Raw genomic sequence first — 22,762 nt, 5'->3', positions numbered from 1 at the left:
AGGGGCTATAGCCCATGTTCAAAAATGATGAAAAACAAGGTTAATTTTATTTTTCAAAAATTCAAAAAACGATGGGCTATAATCCATGTTTTTGAAATTTTGATTTTTTTTCAAATCCTCAAAAATGATGAAAAATGATGAAAAATGATGAAAAACGACGTGCTATAGTATGCCGTACGGTAGGGGCTATAGCCCATGTTCAAAAATGATGAAAAACTAGGTTAATTTTTTTTTCAAAAATAAAAAAAACAATGGGCTATAACCCATGTTTTTTGAAATTTAGAATTTTTTTCAAATCCTCAAAAATGATGAAAAACGGCGTGCTATAGTATGCCGTACGGTAGGGGCTATAGCCCATGTTCAAAAATGATGAAAAACGAGGTTAATATTTTTTTTTCAAAAATTCAAAAAACGATGGGCTATAACCCATGTTTTTTGAAATTTTGATTTTTTTTTAAATCCTCAAAAATGATGAAAAATGATGAAAAACGGCGTGCTATAGTATGCCGTACGGTAGGGGCTATAGCCCATGTTCAAAAATGATGAAAAACAAGGTTAATTCTTTTTTTCAAAAATTCAAAAAACGATGGGCTATAACCCATGTTTTTTGAAATTTTGATCTTTTTAAAAATCCTCAAAAATGATGAAAAATGATGAAAAACGGCGTGCTATAGTATGCCGTACGGTAGGGGCTATAGCCCATGTTCAAAAATGATGAAAAACGAGGTTAATTTCTTTTTTCAAAAATTCAAAGAACGATGGGCTATAACCCATGTTTTTTGAAATTTAGGAATTTTTTCAAATCCTCAAAAATGATGAAAAACGGCGTGCTATAGTATGCCGTACGGTAGGGGCTATAGCCCATGTTCAAAAATGATGAAAAACGAGGTTAATTTCTTTTTTTTTAATTGAAAAAACGATGGGCTATAACCCATGTTTTTTGAAATTTTGATTTTTTTTCAAATCCTCAAAAATGATGAAAAAAAAACACTTTTCGGCCAGTTATAGCGCCACCTTGAGGCTGAGTTGAAATTGTTCATGTGGCATTTCGTCCTCGGCCTTGTGGGAATGTGGGTGCACAATTTCACGGAAATCACGCGATGTGTTCATGATTTGCAGCATTTTGTTTGAAACTGAGCACTCCTGTGAACTTTGGAAGCCAATCTTAACCAATCAGGATGGAGTCTGATAAATCTGAAAGACCCGTTTCGTTGAATGGCTCTAGAGAGACTGTGTACCAATTTGCGTGATGTTTGGACAAAATCTGTAGGTGTACTGTGCAAAAACTTGTTTTGCACAAAGCGGCCTCCTGGTGGCGCTATAACAGGCCGTTCTGGAAAGTTTGGGGCAGAGGTTCATGGTTGGCATCCAGGGAGTGTGTGTGCAAAATATGGCATCGAAAAACTTGTTTTGCACAAAGCGGCCTCCTGGTGGCGCTATAACAGGCCGTTCTGGAAAGTTTGGGGCAGAGGTTCATGGTTGGCATCCAGGGAGTGTGTGTGCAAAATATGGCATCGACCGGGTTAACGGTGGCCGAGATTAGCTGTTCACGGACACACGGACACACACGCGGACGGACGGAGTGCAAAACATACTCTCCCCACATGCCTTCGGCCTGGTGGAGACAATGATATCATCCAAGACAAACATGCTGAATGTGTTATTCCTGCACCTCAGAGTTGAGTGGAATATTTTAATTCACTATATCAGTAACAAGGGATATTGACATAACCAATTAGTTGATAGCAGCTAGCAAAACATTTTTAAAGGGAAGACAATTTATACACCCTTCAGTGTCCCCAAAATCACATAAATAATTAATCATGAAAACTAAAAAAAATATTATTACATTATTATCACATTATGCTATTTCCTCTAGAATAGAGGAACCCACTCTAAATAGAGTAACATGAGGGGAGGAATAGATTACCTGTAAAATAGGGAATCAATTGATTCTCTTGTCAATTTTATTGATCCATGTCAATATGTAGGACAGCATGTATGGCGGGCAATAACAGTAAAGAAAATACTTTAACAGTTAACTATACATCAATCAAGAATGCATTAGCACGGAGGTAAGATAGGATTATTCTTCCGTAATATAACAGGACATAATAGTAAATGTATACATTTTAAATTCCAACAAAACATTGATCAGAGTGCAAAAACAATAATTTGTGCAATAAAAAAAAAAAAAACTATCTTAAATTGCAAAAAGCATTTCACATTTAATAGCTTGACTTATATATGTCAACTGCAGGAAATGTATATAATTTTCTCCTTTACTTAAAAATTACTAAATTAATTAATTAAAAAAATAAACATAATACTTATTAAGCCTGAGAAATTTATATGATATGACACCCTTCCTAAACACCGGTGAAATACAAATGTTTCATTAGGCAAATCATGCTTGTGATTATTAAAAAATTTATTTCTTATAATACCACTGCACTGACTTATATTAATAGAGTGATAATGATCAAAGATATTCTGGATGGTTAGATGGCTAGTTCAAACTCCAGAATGTGGAAAGAGTGCCCTCTATCACCCACACTTGATATGACTCCACTGAAAAGGTAACCTAAACCATACAAAATGAATTGTATCTCCCTGACATGTACTGAAAAAAACAACAGCATAAATATTTACATCAAATTAATTCCATCAACATGACAATTGCCTGTAATCATTTAATTACTAAAATGCCAAATACAAATATATTAAAATAAAGTTCTATAGTTTTACTTTTAAATATAGAAAAATGTCAAGCATTTACCAAGATTGTAAGCGTTTACCAATAATACATTTCCAAAGTGCTATATATAATCAAACTTTAAACAGGATTTATATGGCCCTAAAATGAATGCCATAAATCCATTTAATAAAAGGCGCATAGCAAGAGTGCAGTATACATTTCTAAATTAACATCCAACTACAGTAAAGACAGTTCAATGTACAGAATTACTATGATTTTAGCAATAATGTTGCCAAACTATAGTAAGTGGCTCCTAGTGTATACAAATAATTTATCAAAACAAATACAGCATCACCTGACTACTGTTGTTATTGTTGTGGGGTTGGATAAACCAGTGGTTCTCAAAAAGGGGTCTGGGAACCCCCAAGGGTCCTTGAGGTCATTCCAGCAACCTCACCGGTTTGTAACTCTGAGAGTATACAAATACGGGTCAATTTGGTTCCATTTGTACACTTATGGTTATGGACATTTGTACAGTTATTATTGGGGTCCGTGCCTTGCTTAGAGAAGCACTATGTCACTTCTTAACAACTACAAGTATGTACCATATCATGTCCCACAAAATTACAAAGCTGCATATTTAAGCAATAACAAATGAATCATCCTTCAATAAATGTATAGACTCAGGGGGCTCCCTGCTAGGGGCTTGACTGTATTACCATTTACCAGTACTATGTATAGGGGAAACAAAGAGTTTCATACTGCCATTTGCCAAGGCACCAAAGCAGAACTGCCAGTCAAAGCGAAGACTGCCAATCATCCTGGCTGGACATGCTTGCAGAGACTGGATAATGAAGTCAAAGACTGCCATGTTATTTGTGTCCAAAGTGGCCACTGATACGCCAAACTACATAGTGCTGCTCTATATGCATACCAAACTGGTGGTCCTTGAAGGAAGAAGATTGATAATCACTGTGGTAAACTACCCAGAGCCTTTGGATACATTTGACTTCAAGATAAAACTGCAGTACATCTTCTTACTTTCAGACAGCAGTTTAGAAATTCCCTAGCAATACTTCATCAGTGCAGAGTTAAATACAATAAATGGTAAATGTTGCATTTATATAGCGCCTTTATCCAAGGCGCTTTACAGAGATTTACATTCACCCATTCACACACCGATGCTGGAGGAAACCATGCAAGGCACCAACCTGCACATCAGGAGCAATTAGGGATTCAGAGTCTTGCTCAAGGACACTCGACACCAACTCTTGTTATTGTTGTGGGGTTGGATAAACCAGTGGTTCTCAAAATGGGGTCTGGGAACATACTCATCTCTGTGGTCCTACTGTAGGTCATTCTCCTGGGCCTGGCTCAATTTATACCTCGTTGCATTCAACAAAAATAGCTCATTTTCGAGCAAACATCACATTGCATCACATCACGTCACTTTGCATCATCATGTAAGTGTAAATTCACCTTTAGAGTTGATGTCTCTTTGAGTTGACAGAATGTCTTCTCTTCCTCTTCCTGTGGCATTGCTCCGTCCTATCAGGCAAGGGGAAGCCATTTTCTGTGGCTCTATAGGCTTCATCATACTCATCACTGTCAGGTTCCTCTTCAGCCATGGGGAAGACTTTGTCTGGGAACACCTCTTTCAACTTGGAGTTGAAGAAAGCCTCCAGGCTATGACCAGCCTGGGCCACCTCAGAGTCAGGCTATAGTGGAGTGAGGAACATAGTACACGCAGATCAGTGTTATTCCACTGGTTTCTGGCTCTAGGTAATGGGCAATTATAATAGTTTTAATTGTAAGCCCAGTTGTTGAAGAGACTTACATAATTGAACTTTGCGCAATTCCGAAACATGAGATATACATCAGCGACATACTCCTCAGTTGAGTAATAACGGCGTGTGCTCCTCTTGTTGAGTTTGGCCCTGATCACTGCCAGGTCCATGGGCCTCTTGATGATCTGGTAGTAATGTCGAGCCTGTGTGCAAAAGTGGTATTAAAAGATTTATGATTTAAAGGGCCATACTGGATTCAATTTATCAGTTTTGTTCATTTTTTACAAAGTCATAAAAATCATGTGGTATAAGTCATGAAATGTTGAAATATGTTCATAATCCAATCTTTTGTCCAGGGACTATTTTTGGTTAGTCTTTTCAAATCAATCTGCCATATATTCAAATACAATGATAAGGTTTAATATAATATATCTTGTTTACGTATTTCAAGCTAGTTTTTATGCACTTTAGGTACTGTACCATAATGGAGTCAAGGGGCGCTGCAGAATAAACATACAGTAGCCCAAAATTATTATTGGTTATTGGTTGGACCCCCTCGAAAACGAGATGATACATCTCAAGGGGATATCCTTTCAATAAAAGGTTCATATATGTAAGTAACCATTTATACACCTTGATGGTGTAATGAAAAATAAATGAGAGTGCAGACTGCAGCTAGCTTTTAGCTGAGCACTAAAGAAACATATGTTTATCCTACTCAGAGTGCAGACTGCAGCTAGCTTTTAGCTGAGCACTAAAGAACAATATGTTTATCCTACTCACAGACTGCAGCTAGCTTTGAGCTGAGCACTAAAGAACAATATGTTTATCCTACTCACAGACTGCAGCTAGCTTTTAGCTGAGCACTAAAGAAACATATGTTTATCCTACTCACAAGTGGACTGACAGGCTCATGGAACGGGGCACTTAGGATGTTACTGAAGATCAAAAGCGTCAGTCGTTCACATTTCTACCAAAAAAGAAAGTTAGACCAAAACACAGACGGCAGCGACACTGACTATACTAACTGTATATATCCAGAAAACAAATACATTATATTACAATTAAAATGTTATACCGTTTTGATGTACAGCAAAATTGTGGTTTTTCAAAAAGGACTCACTCTCTGGTCACATGTGGACAGTCCACGGGCTGATGATGCGTGGTGCCCAGATGTTCGTTCATTATCACAGTCGTACTCCACCTCTGGCCGCATGACATCCCTACACAGCGTGCAGATCCAGTCACCCCTGTGCAGTCAACAGCATTGTATTCAAAGGTCAACATGGGTGCTTTAACCACTTTCATTTTGGGCATGCATTATTATATATAGGCGAACATTTTAAATAAATGAAAAATAATTTAAATAAATAAAATACGACGTAGATTTACAAGAGTGAGCTTGCCAATCGGCTATTTTCTATGTGTTTTATTTTTATATTATGACAAAGCATACTAGGGCTAACATGGTTAAGAATTAGAAAGGGAATACAATGGAAAACACAGATACGTGTTTTATGTTGGTCTGATGAGATGAGGTGCTTACGTGGGGAAGCATCGTAGAGGAGGGATATGGCAGGACAGGTGGAAGACTTTGGGACAGCGGTCACAGCACAGCAGGTCCCCACCAATAAGACACACAGCACAATAGTCCTCACTTTCCATCTCTGTTTTGTCCTGCTGGGGTGGAGCATCCACCGGCCTGTCAGAAACCCTCGGAGGGCAAGAGTTTGCAATTAGAAGGGGTCTCTGACCAGGACCAATGGGGGGCCCCTCCTGCTGGTCACAGCGTAGTGGTTGTGGATCATCGGTGTCGGTAGTGGTTGAACGGAGTGGTTGTGGTTCGTCAGTGGTTAACTCTGGCTCTGATTCTATATCCGGCTCAGATCCGGCCTGATCAGACAGAATATCAGAATCGGCTTCTAAACTAGGATCAGAGTCGGGCTGGATGTCCGACTCTGCTTCCGCATCGCCTGATTCCACGTCAGCGTCCTGTTCGTCACCGTTGTCTGAATACATTCCTGTATCTGACTCAGGGTCAGGTTCATATTCTGCCCGTGGCTCTGACAACCGCAAAATGTCAGCTGTCCCACAGAGCCCCATCTCAGCCACAGATTCTCCCTTAGTCATCGACTCGCCTTCAGTCTCGGATGAAGACTCCGGGTGATGGTCGGATTCTGGCGGTGTGTCTGATTCCAGCTGTGGTTCAGAATCCAGATCAGGGTCAGAAATCAGTTCAAGTTCTTCTGAGCCTGACCTGGGTTCTGAGTCGGAGTCAAGGTCAGGTGCTGCAGAGTAGCGCTGCTCATGTTTTGGGTCAGTGGCTGCAGCCGACTGAGCAAGGTCTTTAAGGGAACTGCCTTTTCCTTGGCTGTGCAACTCACAGATGCCCGGGGGTGTGGTAGATTGCCTGGGGCTCCGTTGCTCAGATGTATATGGTGGCGTTATGTGCGACAAGATGGGCCTCATGGTATCAGAGCCATCAGACATTCCCTACACATGCAAGTGCAACACAGAAGACAGTAGAACATACAGCATGTATTATGCATTCATGTCTCCAGACATCTTCAAATGACAGGTCTGACAGTCACAATATACACAGTAGAATAATTTAATTCAGAGAGTGTACAGATGGAGAATGCATACGTATTATACGCATACATAGTATACATTCAAAATTCACATGATGACTGGAGTTCTTCTTGGTCACCTCTGGGAATATACACCTCTCTATTAACCTGCTCATGAATGACCAACACGTGTGTCAGAAAGAAACAGGCAGAACTACTTTGTGTATGTCAAACTGTATATTTGGATTAAATACTTTGGGGCATGAAAACACGTATGACTTTTATTTAGTGTACTGTACATGTAAACACATTTCTGATCAGAATTATTGTCCATGTAAACGCAGTGGATTTGACTGCGTACCGTATGGTACGTGCACTATAGATTGGATGGACAGTTACAATTGAGCAATTTAAAAAAGTGTTTCCTCTGTAATCAATATTTGATCAATGTCACCAACACTACAAATTAAGAAAAAAAATTAAACTTAATTTTTTTTTAAGAGCACATTGCCAAAAGGGCATGGGGTGCTCTAGCACCCCCTAGTGTCTATCTGTGCACGCCACTGCTGTTTTTGTGTTCGCACCTTGGTCCGTGAAGAACAACATTTCTCTCATCCATATACCTGTGTTTGGATGAATGCCAATAAACTTACTTGAATGTGAAAGTATAGAAATCATTGGGAAGTATCAGAGCTAAGCCTTTCCTGCACAATACAACTGTATAACCTTCTTTTTTTTGCAATAAATTGGTGTAAAATCCTTTGATGCAAGTGTCTCTGTCTGAAGCTATCGTCATGCTGTGTTCTGTGACTGCAATTCATTATGTTTACCTCATGGCTCCTAGTAGTACTGCGACAATGGCCCCCAGAAGTCGGCATACCCCTACCGGAGTTAGGACCAAACACAACATAGTTTTTCCTCATCTCTAAGGCCTCCCATACATGAAATGGATTCTTGTATAAAAATATTTTACTGCAAAAGTGGTGAAATTGTTATTTAAAGTTATACACCTCAAACTAAAAATAAAGCCTGTCCGTCTGGTGGTTGAGGCACTTAAAGGCATGTAGATTCACAATGGAAGCTCTGAGAGGTTCAAAACTTGGCATACTTGAAGCCAGAACATACCTCTACATTCTAGAAAAGACTGAATGTCAATATCTGAATGTCAATATGAGATATAGTCATTTGAACACATACCTACAGTAGGCGGAATTGTACATCTATGTAGATGTCTTCTCTACTTTGTAGTGACTCTGGAATGGATTGTCATAGCAACACATATGATGGCTTGTATGAAAGGTGAGGTTCTACTGAATCCAGCAATACCAATTGTGTAAATGTAGCTTGCATAATCGTGGAGTTATGCCACAAAACATATATGGTGTCCCAAACGGGGGGAAATAAAACTAATGAAATCTACAGTATCACATTCGTTTTATTTTTACTTCACTTATCAAGGGTGGGAAAACATAAACAAATCACTTGAGTAGAAGTCCCTAAAATGTATGAAATGTCTCAAACTTGAGAAATGAGAAATTGTGAACAAATAGATGCCGCTTCAATAGAGAAATATGCAAGCCTAGATTGGAACTACTAACTATTATTATGTTGCAGCACATGACCTGGATGTTCCCTCATAAAGCTCAAATCTCAATATTATCCTCATCAATATAAATAATCAAGTTATTAATTTCTGTTATTTGAGTTATTTGGTTACAGTCAAGTTATACTACAGTATTTGACTCCACTTGCATCTTATTGCCTACAGTATGTGGCTTTCTTCATAAAATGACAGGTAAAATAATTTCACATATTTTGGAATGTGAAAAGATGAGATGAACCTTGTCAAATCAAGTAGCTATTTAGCTGACTGGAGTGGAGAGTGACCTAGCATTTAGTTCTCTTTAGTGTAACAGAGCCTACTGCCTGTCCAGTACATTGACAATAGCAGAACCCTGCCCTGACACTATTTCACCAGAATGGAAAATAGACTTAATTAGTATCACTTGTAATATGGTTACTGCACATATACTATAGCCTAAAAATAGTGCGCGCAATGCACAACATAGATACTGTACAAATTCTGATGTGTGTCTTTAAATTTTACCAAAATGGAATATTGGATCCAAATCTTTGTATCATCTTTGCTAAACAGTTGGAAAAAGGCACGAAACAAGACCCATAATGTATAAAGCCCACGGCAGAAGACCTTCAACACATACTAACTGTTGTTCAACAGAGAGATGATGTTCATAAAACCCTGGCAAACCCAAATTCAATATACTCTCCTCTCCTCATCATATACTGTATCATGTTGAGAAAACTACTCCAGTAAGACCAGAGTGAGAGCATGCCGTCTCGTCAAGAAGACTGAATAGGGTACAACATTGTTGAATAGGATACAACATTGTTTAACATACAAATATATTGTTTCATTTGTGGGAAGGCCAGCACAATTGATTGATTGATTGATGGATTTAAAAGTTTATTAGACATACATGTAAAAACAGCAACAGAGTACAGTCATACAATCAGTCCAAAAGGCATAGCACAAAAAAGTCCTTGCGGTCTTGTGCAATCAGTTCATAGACAAAACCAGGACTACTGGTCAGAGTACCAGAGACAGGGCCTTCACATGGTCACTGGTCAGAGTACCAGAGACAGCGCCTTCACATGGTCACTGGTCAGAGTACCAGAGACAGGGCCTTCACATGGTCACTGGTCAGAGTACCAGAGACAGGGCCTTCACATGGTCACTGGTCAGAGTACCAGACACAGGGCCTTCACATGCAGCATCAGAAAGATTGGTGAAGTTGTACATCGGCTGCTCTCGTACCCAGATCTCTTTGCATATGATGACAAATATCATAAATGCTACCTAAAACACTAAATATCTAAACGAAATATAGCAGCTATAAAACAAAGAATTAGAACAGCAGACCAGTATCTATGTCAAAGCTTTTATTAATCTCACTGAAGTAGTTAACATCTTTCTTTAAATAAATGAAAGTGATGACAAGTCATCACTTTCAATAAATAAGAGTTATGACATACTGAAGACACTGGTCCATGGTTTTCTTCATCGATATATCTGCAGGTCTATGTAGTAGTTCTGGATTTTCTTGGAGATTTGCATCTTCTCTCATTGTGCCCATTTCCCATGGGCACACTTTTAGAGCATGCAACATCAGACTTTCCATGTTCTACAAATTATAATGCTGTATGTTTCCAGGGTTTGTATTTAGACAATATCATCTTCTTCCTCAGAGTTAGTGTCTTCAGTATGTCATCATAACAGTCAAGGAGTTTATATACCGTAAATGGAAATTGGTGCATTTACAGTATATAGAGCTTTTATCCAAAGCACTTTACATAGATTGTGCATTACATTCACACATTCAGTCACACACCGATGGCAGAGGAAACCATACAAGGCACCGACCTGCACATCGGGATCAATTAGGGGTTCAGAGTCTAACTCTGGGGGAGCCCTGGATCGAACTGAGAATATGGTATGATATAGTACTACCGGTATATTGTTAGTTCACACTGAAATTTGTCTTGCGAACCTCACGGTTCTCCATCCAGCCGCTCTATTGGCCACTCTATCCCTGAGGCACTGCCGCCCGGCATATTACCGGTATTATACTGTATATTGTATATTTGTCATCATACACAAAGAGATCTGGGTACGAGAGGAGCAGATGATGTACAACTTCATCAACCTTTCTGATGCTGCATGAAGGACCTTAAGTCTCTGGTACACATACCAGTACCAGCCATAATGGCTGTCAGATGTTCTGGTCTTGTACTGGCCTTCACACAAATGAAACAATCTCTTTGTATGTTAAACAATGTTGTATCAACCCTATTCAGTCTTCTTGATGAGACTGCTGCAGGCATGCTCTCACTCAACATTTGCAACTTGCTCATTACTGCAGCATATTGTCTGTATATAGAGCCACGGTTTTATGAACATCATCATCTCTCTGTTGAGCAACATTTAGTAAGATCATTTTAATTTTGAGTATCTGCCGATACCGATTTTTCCCCATCTGAAAATTATATTTTTATGCAACTCCTCCAATATCACAATAGTACAATATCCCAAATCACAGACAATATACAGTCTAATATCATGATATGGATATCATATTGATACTAGGGATGTCCCAATCACATTTTTGTGCTCCTGATCTGATCATTTAAACATGTCATGATCGGCCCCGATTTCCGATACATTTCACATTATAAGATCACATAAGATGCACATAGGTGGAGCCAAATACTGTAGTATAAATTGACTGTAACCAAATAACTCAAATAACAGAAATTAATAACTTGATTATTTATATTTATGAGGATAATATTGAGATTTGAGCTTGATGAGGGAACAGGCTTTCGCCTTTGCTGCCCCAACCCTGTGGAATGCCCTCCCTAAGGCACTCAGAGATGCCCCTACCCTTCAAACCTTCAAATCCACCCTCAAAACCCACCTCTTCAATATTGCCTTCCCTAGCTAACCCTTTTCACTGTCTTTTAATGTTCTTTAGCTTTTAGTGTTATTTTTCCTTTTTCTATTAAAGTTGTTTTTAATTTGTTGTTACCTCTGTAAAGCCCCCCCATGTAAAGCGTCTTTGGGTACTCAGAAAAGCGCTATATAAGTTTGAGATATTATATTATTATTATTTAACATCCAGGTCATGTGCTGCAACATAATAATAGTTAGTAGTTCCACTGTAGGCTTGCATATTTCTCTATTGAAGCGGCATCTATTTCTTCACAATTTCTCATTTCTCAAGTTTGAGACATTTCATACATTTTACATATTCAGATATTGACATTCAGTCTTTTCTAGAATGTAGAGGTATGTTCTGGCTTCAAGTATGCCAAGTTTTGAACTTCTCAGAGCTTCCATTGTGAATCTACATGCCTTTAAGTGCCTCAACCACCAGACGGACAGGCTTTATTTTTAGTTTGAGGTGTATAACTTTAAATAACAATTTCACCACTTTTGCAGTAAAATATTTTTATACAAGAATCCATTTCATGTATGGGAGGCCTTAGAGATGAGGAAAAACTATGTTGTGTTTGGTCCTAACTCCGGTAGGGGTATCTCAAAAACTAAAGCACTTTTTGACTGTTTGTTGCAGGACTATAGGGGGCTAGATTAGAAGAGCGTTCATGTGTGTGTCTGTGGTTGTGCCTATCTATCAATGGCTAATCTCTCAACCACTTGACCGATCAGCACCAAATGTCTTGTGGGCCAAGGAAGTCGATCAGATAATATTGTGAATATTTTTTTTGGGATGGATATTTTTCCACATCCTTCTATAAATTCACAAAATCTCTGCAGGTGTAAGTGAATACGTGTCACCAGTGTATCTTGGGGACCGCCCTACCGATCGACTTCAAACTCAGCATGTGCAATACCCGAGATTCATATATCTCAGAAGCACTTTGTTCCTCCATATTTTGGCAAGACTAACATCATCAATATGATGTCATACATATGACATCAGAGACCCACAAGAAATCTACGCAGCCCCTTAATAGACCCTTACTGACTATACTCTACAGTCTACACAGCAATCTTCATATACTCTATACGAGGTCCATTCCTTTTTTCCCTCCACACCAAATGTCTGTGTCGATCTACAAGCTGAAATGGTGTTGCAATGTAGCACGTTGTGAGCTTGTAGATTGGCTATTTCCGCAGAATGTTTGCGCAACAATTCGGACGCTAGGTTTAATGTGGTTAAAGGAAACAGTACCAACCTCTGTCATCCCATTTCTCCAGGTTCTGTGCTGTAGGACAGCACCACTCGTCTCCAATCCACTGGCTGGTAGCGGGTCACTCTGTCGCCTCCCGTGTGGAGGGAGGCGAGACACCAGGACTTTGAGCCTCTCTAAGCACACCATTGGAACCCTGGGACTTCCCGCTTCCTTTTGAACCTCCCTGGTGTTTAAAAGATCAGGAGATGGTTGACATACTTAGTTCAAATACTTACTTATCGCTCCTTTTCATGGAGCATAGGCCATAGACTACATTCCACCAGTTCTCTATCCTGTCCCTTCTTTTCCAGCTTGTCAGCTTGGTGTCAGTCTCAAGGTCCCTGAGCCAGGTGTTCTTTGGTCTGCCTCTCTTTATGGGCCTTGAGGGTTCCACTAAGGGCTTGTCGTGTGATGCTGGTAATGGTATTGGGCTTTCAGAGCATGTGGCCAATCCATCCCCACCTCCTCCTCTTAATCTTAGTTCTAATGAGTTATAATAAATTCATGCCAGGCAGTGTACACTGTACCTGTTTTTCTGGCTGTTCCTCAGTGCTCTGTACTTCTCTTTAGTGACCTCTTCATTTGTATAGCCATAAGCATTATCTGGCAATGAAAAAGATTACAAAGATGTATACAGAAAGGTTTGCATTTAGTTTATTTGAGCATTTGAGTATAGTTAAATCATTTGTCCAGTACCTGATTCAGTTTTATAGGTCAACAAGGGTGGGTGAAGGTGCATGGTGGACTGGCCTCTCATAGGCGGAACAGCAGTGGAGGTTTCCCTGGCAGGACATTGGATCACCCCATCTGAAGCTCTCCTCTGTCTAGCATCCACAACGTCATACTGAGAAGATAAGCACACCATACAGATCACATGAAAAGAAAAATGTCATATTTCAGTTGAAGACACTATGTGAAAAGCATACAGCTGCAAACACACGTGTTCCACTAAAATACACTGTTTTGTTCTGCATGCCACTTGTGGGAAGTAGCCAAATAGACAGTATCATATTGACATTGCTTAGAAAACCCATCCAGATTTTTCCAGGCCCAGTCATTAAACAGGCTCTGTATCGACCATTGGTACAATGGAGGGCTGCATAATATAGGAAAACATGTGATATGTGATAAGGTTCAAGGTTCAAGCCATTCAAACAACAATATTGTGCACCTCTAAAGTCCAAGTAGGGACATTGCCCCAGGTGAAGGAGTTTTAAGTATCTCAGGGTCTTGTTCACGAGTGAGGGGAGATCAGCCAGAGAATCGGAGAAGCAGTGGCAGTATTGCAGTCGCTGCACTGCTGTCTGTCTATTGAGCAATCTTTGTTCCTACTCTCACCTATGGTCATGAAGTGTGGGTCATGACCGAAAGAATAAGGTGGCCGAAATGAGTTTTCTCAGACGGGTGGCTGGCATCTCCCTTAGAGATAGGTGAGAAGTTCAGTCACGTGAGAGAGACTCGGAGTAGACCCGCTGCTTCTTCGCTTGGAAATCGACCAACTTTGGTGGTTCAGGCATCTAGTAAGGATGCCTCCCGAACGTTTCCCTAGGGAGGTCCTCGATGCACGTCCCACTGGAAGGAGACCTCCGGGCAGACCAAGGATCAGATGGAGGGATTATATCTCCAAAATGACCTTGAATCGCGTCGGGATCGTCCAGAATGAAGAACACTTATGTTGCTCAGGGATATCTGGAGCTCTCTGCTGGAGCTGTTGGAAGCTGTACGGATAAGCGGTTGAAGATGGATAGTACAAAGTAAAATCTTGATTGTTAAACTCAGAGACTGTACAAATAAAACCAAATGGACCCGTATTTGGTTCCATTGTCATGACATCACAGGTCCTCTCAAATTTTGGGTGACTGGCTCCCCGGCTATCATGCAGATCAGCTACTTTTGCCGTTTGCGAGGACGCAAGCATGGGCGTTCGTTATTACGCAGCAGAGCCGCGGAGAAAATTGTTATTATGAGGGTCGGCTTGAAACTGTTTGGCACATTTTGTTGCCCCTCTCTACGTGTTGCCCTACGCACATAGTTTTAGTCATCATAGCTTAGATTTTATTTTGTTTTTGTTCACAAGTGAAAAAAGGTAGTCAACGAACATTTTTCGTCATGGTTTCAGTCGACAAAATTAACGTTCATGGTTCACCTGATCCAGGCTGTATGTGTATGCGGACCCAGCGGGCCTCTCAGTTGCGGGGGGGCTGGTGGACGGGGCTGCCAGTTCTGCTGGGATGCTCTGGGAACGGTTCTTCCTTCTCCCACACACTGAGCTGCTGCCACTCTGAACGTCATGGGCTGACACCTCCAACGAAGTGGATCGAGTCTGTCACAAACACACATGTACAGTACAGTATGTCATCGGTACACACAGGTGCTCCTATTCATAGCATTTTCAACTTATTTTTGGGCATGCCATTGGGAGACATTTTTCAAATTCTCTCAAAAACTGTCTATTATTATTATCAAAAATCTTCAAAAATATACAACAATGTATAAACATAACACATATACAAGCTTACAACGCATCACCCCGTGGACTTGTAGATTATTCGTCGTATGACAGAATATACAATAGATGATAATTTGGAAATGTGACGAATGACATGAGTTGTGCATGTGCGTGCACATGCGCACGCATGCACACACACGCACGCACACACACAGTATATGTGTGCACGTACCCTGCAAGTACACATAGGCTACTGATAAAAACATGTCAAAGTCTTCTCTGGGTCTGTTTGACAAACATGAAGCAAAGCTCATACAACTGCAAGGATCACAGTTATTCTCAGGATAATGAAGGGATTAGTTATCTTATGTAAATCCACCAGCAGGCTTGCGGTGAGCTCAATTGAATAAGTGGCACTTGCAAAGCACTGATTAATCTCTACCTTTCTTCTTAAATAAAAACTTGAACATGTTTTTCCACACACAGATCACACATATCAAATGTACAATGCCTGCCTGAAAAATTACTTGTTTTTAGGTTGTTTTCGTTCTGCACTTCATTCTCTCCACCTCCCTGCTTTTTCTCAAATGTATACAGATTTAGGCCAAGGGAGAATAAGCATGTCCTTATAATTACCATATGATTAAAACACTTACCTGTTCCATGCCCCAAAGGGGAGATATGAGGGAGTGTAATGCAGAGGTAGAAAGAGAGGGATTATACAGCCTCTCTATCATGAAGGGTAGGAATTTATCTTAGCGTGGTAACCAGCGCTTAAATCACACTGTCAGCTTCCCACTATTCCCTTAGTGATTTATTAAAGACAGGTTAAGTACACGTATGGCTGCACCCAAGTGTTCTTCGTTTATTTTTTCTCATTTTCAGATGCTATGAATTGAATGTGCAAATAATTTGTCTTTGTGTTTGTGATCATGCAACTGCAACATTTTTGACAGGTGATCATGTGGTTGTTCAAGCCCCTGACATAAAGAGAACTAATGATAACAGTGGTATTATTATTTAAAAACAAATTGTGTAGTTGTTTAATTAGTCAGTGAAGCACTTTGTTTACCATCAGTGTTTCTTCATAAGAGAAGAGGCAGCATTCTGTCATACCATCTGGTTTCAGTATGACGACGGTTCGTTCTGTTCATCAAAACAAAGCCTTCGGTATATCGGCTGTGTGCCAATAGTGAAACAAGATTCACTATTGCTGTCTTGTACGTACTGCTTCCAATTGCCTGTTCAAATGTCACACTGTTAGAATGTGCATTGTAAACTTGAAAAAGTGCCCCTCGGGGCACAGGTCTCCGCCATGAAGATAGGAGTGTTTGTGTTTGTCATTTGTGTGCGGCCCCACGTCCGAAACGGTAGAAATGACAGAGTTACCGTGTGGGGGTCCCTCTACTGTACTGTACTGTCACTGTACTGTACTGGCACACCCGAAATCATCATATATGTGTGTGTGTTAGGTTGCGCACATGTGTTGAAAAACAAGCATGATATTTTCGTGCTCATACCCAGCCAGGCACCCTGGCACCCAGCCAGCCAGCCACACACACACATAGCTCTGTAACACCACTCAAAAATGTAAGTGGCATTTCGTTCTTGGCCTAGAATGTGCGTGTATAATTTCACGGAAATCGCACGCTGTGTTCATGATTTGTGGCATTTTGTTCGACAAGCTTTGGAAGGCAATCTTAGCCAATCAGGATGGAATATGGGAAATGGGACAGATCCGTGTTGATCACATGTGAGATGGTGTATACCGATTTGTGTGATGTATGGTTATGTGTACGAGTAATGTAATGAAATGTGTTTGTGCAGTGTTTGGCATCGGCCGGGCCAACGGTGCAGAAGATTAGCTGTACACGGACAGATGGACGGACACACGGACGGACGGACGGACGGACGGACGGACGGACTGCAAAACAAACTCTCTCCCCATGCCTTTGGCCTGGTGGAGACAATGAGTCCAATCTAATTTCGAGGACATTTTATATTTAAATTTCACCCCAAAATTGATGTATTAACTGGGAGTCTTAATCAGTTCCGACTTTGTCTCTATTTAGCTCATATTACAGGTGAATATTTTGTTTAGTTATTTTATTTTATTGTAATATGTTTTTTCTTTTCGTGTCTTTTTAGTTGAAATAGCTATACTAGTTCCCAATACATCATGATGCGATTATATATCGGCTGGTATTAGTGGTTAAAAAGCATGAATAATAATGTGATTTGTGATGAGTGATCTATTGGCTGCTTTACCCTTCTATTTCTGTAGTCTGTATGTGGCAGTGAAAGTCTGCTTCCCTGCTGTTCTCGTCTCAGCTCTGCTGCTGGGGAAATGTAGAACATCTGCTGCTGTTCAAGGGAGATGTACTCCCGCCGTCCTTGTTGCGACACCCTACCAACAGCATCTCTGCTCTCAACCAGCGGCATGTGCCCAAGGCTCTGCTCGCCTCTCCATCTCGGCTCCCAGCTCTCTTCAGTCGTTATCTCTCGGTCAGTGGCCGTCTGGTCAAGGTGCTGTGCTTGTGACGTTTTGCAGGCCAGCACTTTTCCTTGACACTGACCCTGGCCTGCCCTTTCGCTGTCTGCAGTGGTCTGAGCTTGGCAGTCGGAATACTGTTCAGTGCGGCATTGGCGATGGTGAGGCTTCGGTTGCGGCTGAGGCGTAGCAGGTCGTGACTGGGATCCGTGACTGGAACCAAGCTGGGTGGGTGCCATGGCTGGGGAGTAGCAAGGTTATTATAGTTAACAGTCTAAAACGAATGAAATAATGAAACATTTTCTTTAAACTGTACTAACCTGGGGGTGCGGGACACTGTATGGCCGAGTGCATGAGGGTGGGACTGGCTGGACCACAGCACCTCTGGATCTGCTGGCTCTGGAGCAGAGCAGGTTGAGCACAGCTTGAGCTGTAAGGGACGGCTTCCAGCTGGCTCTGCTCCAGGTTAGCCATGTCGGTCTGAGAGGGAATCAGGGTTACCGACCGTATTATAGAAACGAAAACTAACTAAATAAAATATTAAAATATTAAATAAAAACATTTTAGTACAAAAGAAAAAAGAACATAACCAACTTTACAAAACTAACTTAAATGAACTAAAATCATAGAGATTTTAAATGTCGCGACACGTTGTGAGCTCGTAAAACAGAAACTATTTCTGTGAACATTTCACCCCTGACAAATATTTAAAAAAAGAAATAATAATAATAATAAAGATTAATATGTAATTAATATGTAAATTAGAACAACCTTGGAGGGAATGCAGTGCATGCAGCATATCTGGGGATGACAGCAGGCCTGGTAGCCACAGCCCTGGCCTGATCCTCTGTGACACACGGAGGGCAGGGACAGACAGGCAATGGGCTGAGGCTTCAGGATGTCTGGACAGGCAAGGCCCTCAGGGTAACTGCAGTCTCCTCCTTCTACAGCCAGCTCACCTACACATAAACATGTAGAGAGATGGGTTAGTATAGCAGTGATCTCTCATGACCGGTTCAGAGCTCCGCGGCGGAATCTGTCGGCATCCTCGTTTACAACGTGTAGATTTGTCGTTAGTAGGAGTGTAATCAAAGACGCACCACCGGAAGAGGAGGGCTGAGGGCGGACCAAACGGGCCAACATCCTGTCATCCACATTTTATTGGGCGGTGCCCCCATAGTTATAAAAGGATAGAGAGCGGACCGGGAGCGACAGCTATTCATTTCAATGGAAATTGCTCAGTGGTGTTTTGAAGCATCCGGAAGAACGCTTTTGGACACCAAAATGTGATGTCCAAATGCAAACGAGTGCACAAAGTTAATCCCCAGCTGTGCAGGGTTTCCTCGTGCTATATGCACGGGCCCGCCTGCAGTTCCAGTTTTGACCAGTAGGCTCGGCGGCTTCAACATTGGCCAGCTGTTCTGGGGGCTTGGATGCCCCCAGAGGCAAATTCAAAGGAAACACAGCAGGGGGCGCTGTTTTCAGTGGTTCTCAACCTTTTCTGGATCATTCAGGGCCCACTTGGAACTCATTGATTCTGGTGACTCATACTGCCCTCCTAATACGTGAGGGGCCGTGGGTTTTTTTATTACTTTTTTCATTTATTTTTAATAATGTTTTTATTGTATTTAATTTTTGTCATTTTCCTAAATAAATATAAAAAAGAAATGAAAAAGTAATTAAAAAAACATGGCCCCCTCACATATTAGGAGGGCAGTATGAGTCACCATATAACCATTTCCACTGTATCTATCATGGTTAAAATAGAGTTTGAAGTTACAATGGTTTTGTATAGGGGCGTGTTCGATAAAATAAATATCTAATATCTAAATACTGAAACAAGCAACTTAATAACTGTCCAGGGCCTGAGTAGAAGATAAAAGAGCGAAATATCCATTTAACCCCTTATACTTTGTACGACAAATAACAAAAGTAGGTGATCTACTCACATCATCGCATCACATTGCAATGTGAGCTTGCCTTGTACAACTGCAATTTATTTTTAAATATTGAAAGTTTTTGAAAATATTCACCTATAATGACATGCCCAGTGGTTAGGTCATAAAGGATGAAACTTTAACAGATGTTTATTATTCTTATGTTATGGGCGGAAGGATTATTTGCTCATTGTCGATCATTACTCAGACTTTTGGGAAATGTAACTCCTCCCTGATCTAGCCGCAGAGGCTTTCATCAGATGTTGCAAGGTGCAGTTCTCACGTCAGGGCCAGCCAGACAAGGTCTTCACAATTTGCATGTTTCTCCTCTGAATGTGAGTTTAAGCATGTGACCTCCTCCCCGAGGGCGAACGGCAAGGCCGAGTCGGCCATTAAGACTGCCCTCCCTTGATAACAGCGACCCTTGGAAGGCAATACTACACTGGAGGAATACTATGACTGAGTACATGGACAGCAGCCGGGCACAAAGGCTCAAGTCTCGCCGACTGAAGACATCCATTCCTGTGACCAACCAACTCCTTGTGTTATGGAAGAGCTGTGTCACAAGAGGCAGCTTGCCAAGTCTTGCTATGACCAGTCTGCACGAGTCCTGCTATGACCAGTCTGCACGAGTCCTGCTATGACCAGTCTGCACGAGTCCTGCTATAACCAGTCTGCACGAGTCCTGCTATGACCAGTCTGCACGAGTCCTGCTATGACCAGTCTGCACGAGTCCTGCTATGACCAGTCTGCACGAGTCCTGCTATGACCAGTCTGCACGAGTCCTGCTATAACCAGTCTGCACGAGTCCTGCTATGACCAGTCTGCACGAGTCCTGCTATAACCAGTCTGCACGAGTCCTGCTATGACCAGTCTGCACGAGTCCTGCTATGACCAGTCTGCACGAGTCCTGCTATGACCAGTCTGCACGAGTCCTGCTATGACCAGTCTGCACGAGTCCTGCTATAACCAGTCTGCACGAGTCCTGCTATGACCAGTCTGCACGGGTCCTGCCGGAGCTGGATGTTGGCGAGAATGAAGCCCCTGCCGGGTGACAATAGAGGGTATGCACGTGACATCATCATCAAACCCGTAGGTTATATATATTATGCAGGAATGCCTACTGAGTGGCAAAAAACTACTTTCTGGCCTTGACAACCCATGCATCCAAAGTCCTATCTGATTGCATTAAACAACATTAAACTCACTTTGCATGTTGCTTTTCTGCTCGATTTGTCACTCGATGTTCCATTCACTTTAAGCATGCGCATACCCTCTATACTCCAAAGCTGGGACCTGTCTCTGGAAAGTTGCGCCTAGATCATACCTGGTGTGACGTCGATGGCTCTATCTATTGAGTATTGACAAAACCGGGTCGACCTACACTCAGTATACTTTCAAACAGAACATTAACAACTCATTAAAAATATATATTGTGTTTAATATACACACCGATATAAAAATCAGCTTGTGTCAAATTAAATTCACCTAATGTGGAAATTTGCTTAGTCCAGTAGCTAGCATCCCAGTTGAACTTGATCTTGACAGGAACCCAAGAGTGTTGGTGGAATGATGATTCAAACAGCTGCTGCATTTGAAGTGAAATCTGACAGGTGAGGCAGAATGGAAAGAATCATATCATAATTCATAATGTTAGAGTATAGCACCTTATGATAAATCAATTTATTGTGTTCAACAGGTCTAGTATACTAGTTCTGTAACACAGTATACCATTGGTATCACTATTTTAAACGTTAATGTTATATTTAACATACAAATCGTAGTGTTTTGCCAAATATTTGGGTGCCCACTTGCAATACCCTTGTGGCCCACAGTGGTCTTACCAGCTCCTTGCTGAAGAGCACTGGACTCGTGCCATGCTGGGTTGTTGCCCAAGTGATGAACCTCTGCACATGATCTAGCTGTCCACACGTCTCTATCGCCCCCTGCAACTGGTCCTCTAGACTCTGTTGAAAGTCCTCTGTGATCTTCTAAACACAGAGACAAAACCGCCGCCAATGGTAATTAGAGTACTTGCACACCATGTCATGGATGGATCGCGGACTCATCGGTGCTCCTTTTGGATAAATGTGCTTTGACTGTACTATGTACAGTCAAACTGCATTTGTTATTATCTAATAAAATAATCAAAAATGGCAAATTTTTCTTTTGGACAGAATTAGCTCTCAAAATGCTGGTCTAAGCTGGTCCGACTATATCATTATTTGGCCTGTGCTTTGCTCACTTTCAGGACGGATTAGGTCATGTTGGTTACTGATTCCTTTGCATGTAGATTCATGGTCAACTGAATCATGGAGGGATATGAGAGAGAGAAAGTAATTACCTCCAGTTGCTCTATTAATAGGTGGGCCCGTTTGTTAAGCTCGTTCATCATAATCATCTTGGCCATTTTAATCTGGTTCTCAGCCTTCCTGTGCATGATCTTTATCCCATGGAGCCTGAGATGGGAGGACAGAAAATGATACGCTGATTGCTGACAGAAATCACAATAACGGCTTGGATGCATTGCTGTTTTGTTTCAACTGATACCTTAACCCATTTTGACCTGAGATCAGATTCTAAAAATGAATGCTCTTCGATAAAAAATAAATCTGATCTACAAGCTCATAGCGCACCACCGAGTGGCGCGCTACGAGCTTGTAGGTCTGCTATTTTTCAATAGCTAAAGCATAACATAATGCTAACACCAAAAGGGGTTCCCGCCCAAAATGGGTTAAGGAAGTAATTTTGCAATGCCAGAAAAGCTGAACAAAATTATGATTTCGAAGATGAATTTATGTAACAGTTGTCAAGATAACTCTCGCTCAATTCACATCCCAAATGTGTTTGCTGAGGAAAATTTGGTGATTGTATACAGTATGTGTGGAGTGTAAACGGACCTGTCCTCTATCTGTTTGGCTGTGTTCTCAACAGCAGACCTCCTTTCATCCACCTGGGCCACCAGGCTCTCAAATAGCCACTGCTGGTCCTGTAGGGCCTTCCCAATATGCACTAACCTGGGGGAAACGTACAGTACAGTACACAGAGTACACCA

General features: G+C 41.2%; 1 protein-coding gene across 1 annotated transcript in view; it reads right to left on the bottom strand.

Annotated features, from left to right (window-relative positions):
* Positions 1 to 1,744: 1,744 nt before the first annotated feature.
* trim66 (tripartite motif containing 66) overlaps positions 1,745 to 22,762 on the bottom strand; it is a 27,767-nt gene continuing 6,749 nt past the window's right edge. Inside the window, exons 6-21 of the mRNA XM_083760134.1 lie at positions 22,608 to 22,724; positions 22,052 to 22,166; positions 21,552 to 21,698; positions 21,196 to 21,313; positions 18,542 to 18,729; positions 18,091 to 18,250; positions 17,548 to 18,011; positions 14,977 to 15,153; positions 13,527 to 13,674; positions 13,358 to 13,433; positions 12,834 to 13,014; positions 6,032 to 6,978; positions 5,609 to 5,735; positions 5,381 to 5,455; positions 4,536 to 4,688; positions 1,745 to 4,416 (exon numbers count right to left, since the gene is read on the bottom strand). Coding sequence (XP_083616260.1) covers positions 4,180 to 4,416; positions 4,536 to 4,688; positions 5,381 to 5,455; positions 5,609 to 5,735; positions 6,032 to 6,978; positions 12,834 to 13,014; positions 13,358 to 13,433; positions 13,527 to 13,674; positions 14,977 to 15,153; positions 17,548 to 18,011; positions 18,091 to 18,250; positions 18,542 to 18,729; positions 21,196 to 21,313; positions 21,552 to 21,698; positions 22,052 to 22,166; positions 22,608 to 22,724 — 3,430 coding nt within the window. The 3' untranslated portion in view covers positions 1,745 to 4,179. The remainder of the gene's footprint in view (positions 4,417 to 4,535; positions 4,689 to 5,380; positions 5,456 to 5,608; positions 5,736 to 6,031; positions 6,979 to 12,833; positions 13,015 to 13,357; positions 13,434 to 13,526; positions 13,675 to 14,976; positions 15,154 to 17,547; positions 18,012 to 18,090; positions 18,251 to 18,541; positions 18,730 to 21,195; positions 21,314 to 21,551; positions 21,699 to 22,051; positions 22,167 to 22,607; positions 22,725 to 22,762) is intronic.

This window comes from Protomyctophum parallelum (assembly GCF_964188405.1).
Source record: "Protomyctophum parallelum genome assembly, chromosome: 2".
NCBI lineage: Eukaryota > Metazoa > Chordata > Actinopteri > Myctophiformes > Myctophidae > Protomyctophum > Protomyctophum parallelum.
This window is presented reverse-complemented; position numbering and strand designations above follow the sequence as displayed.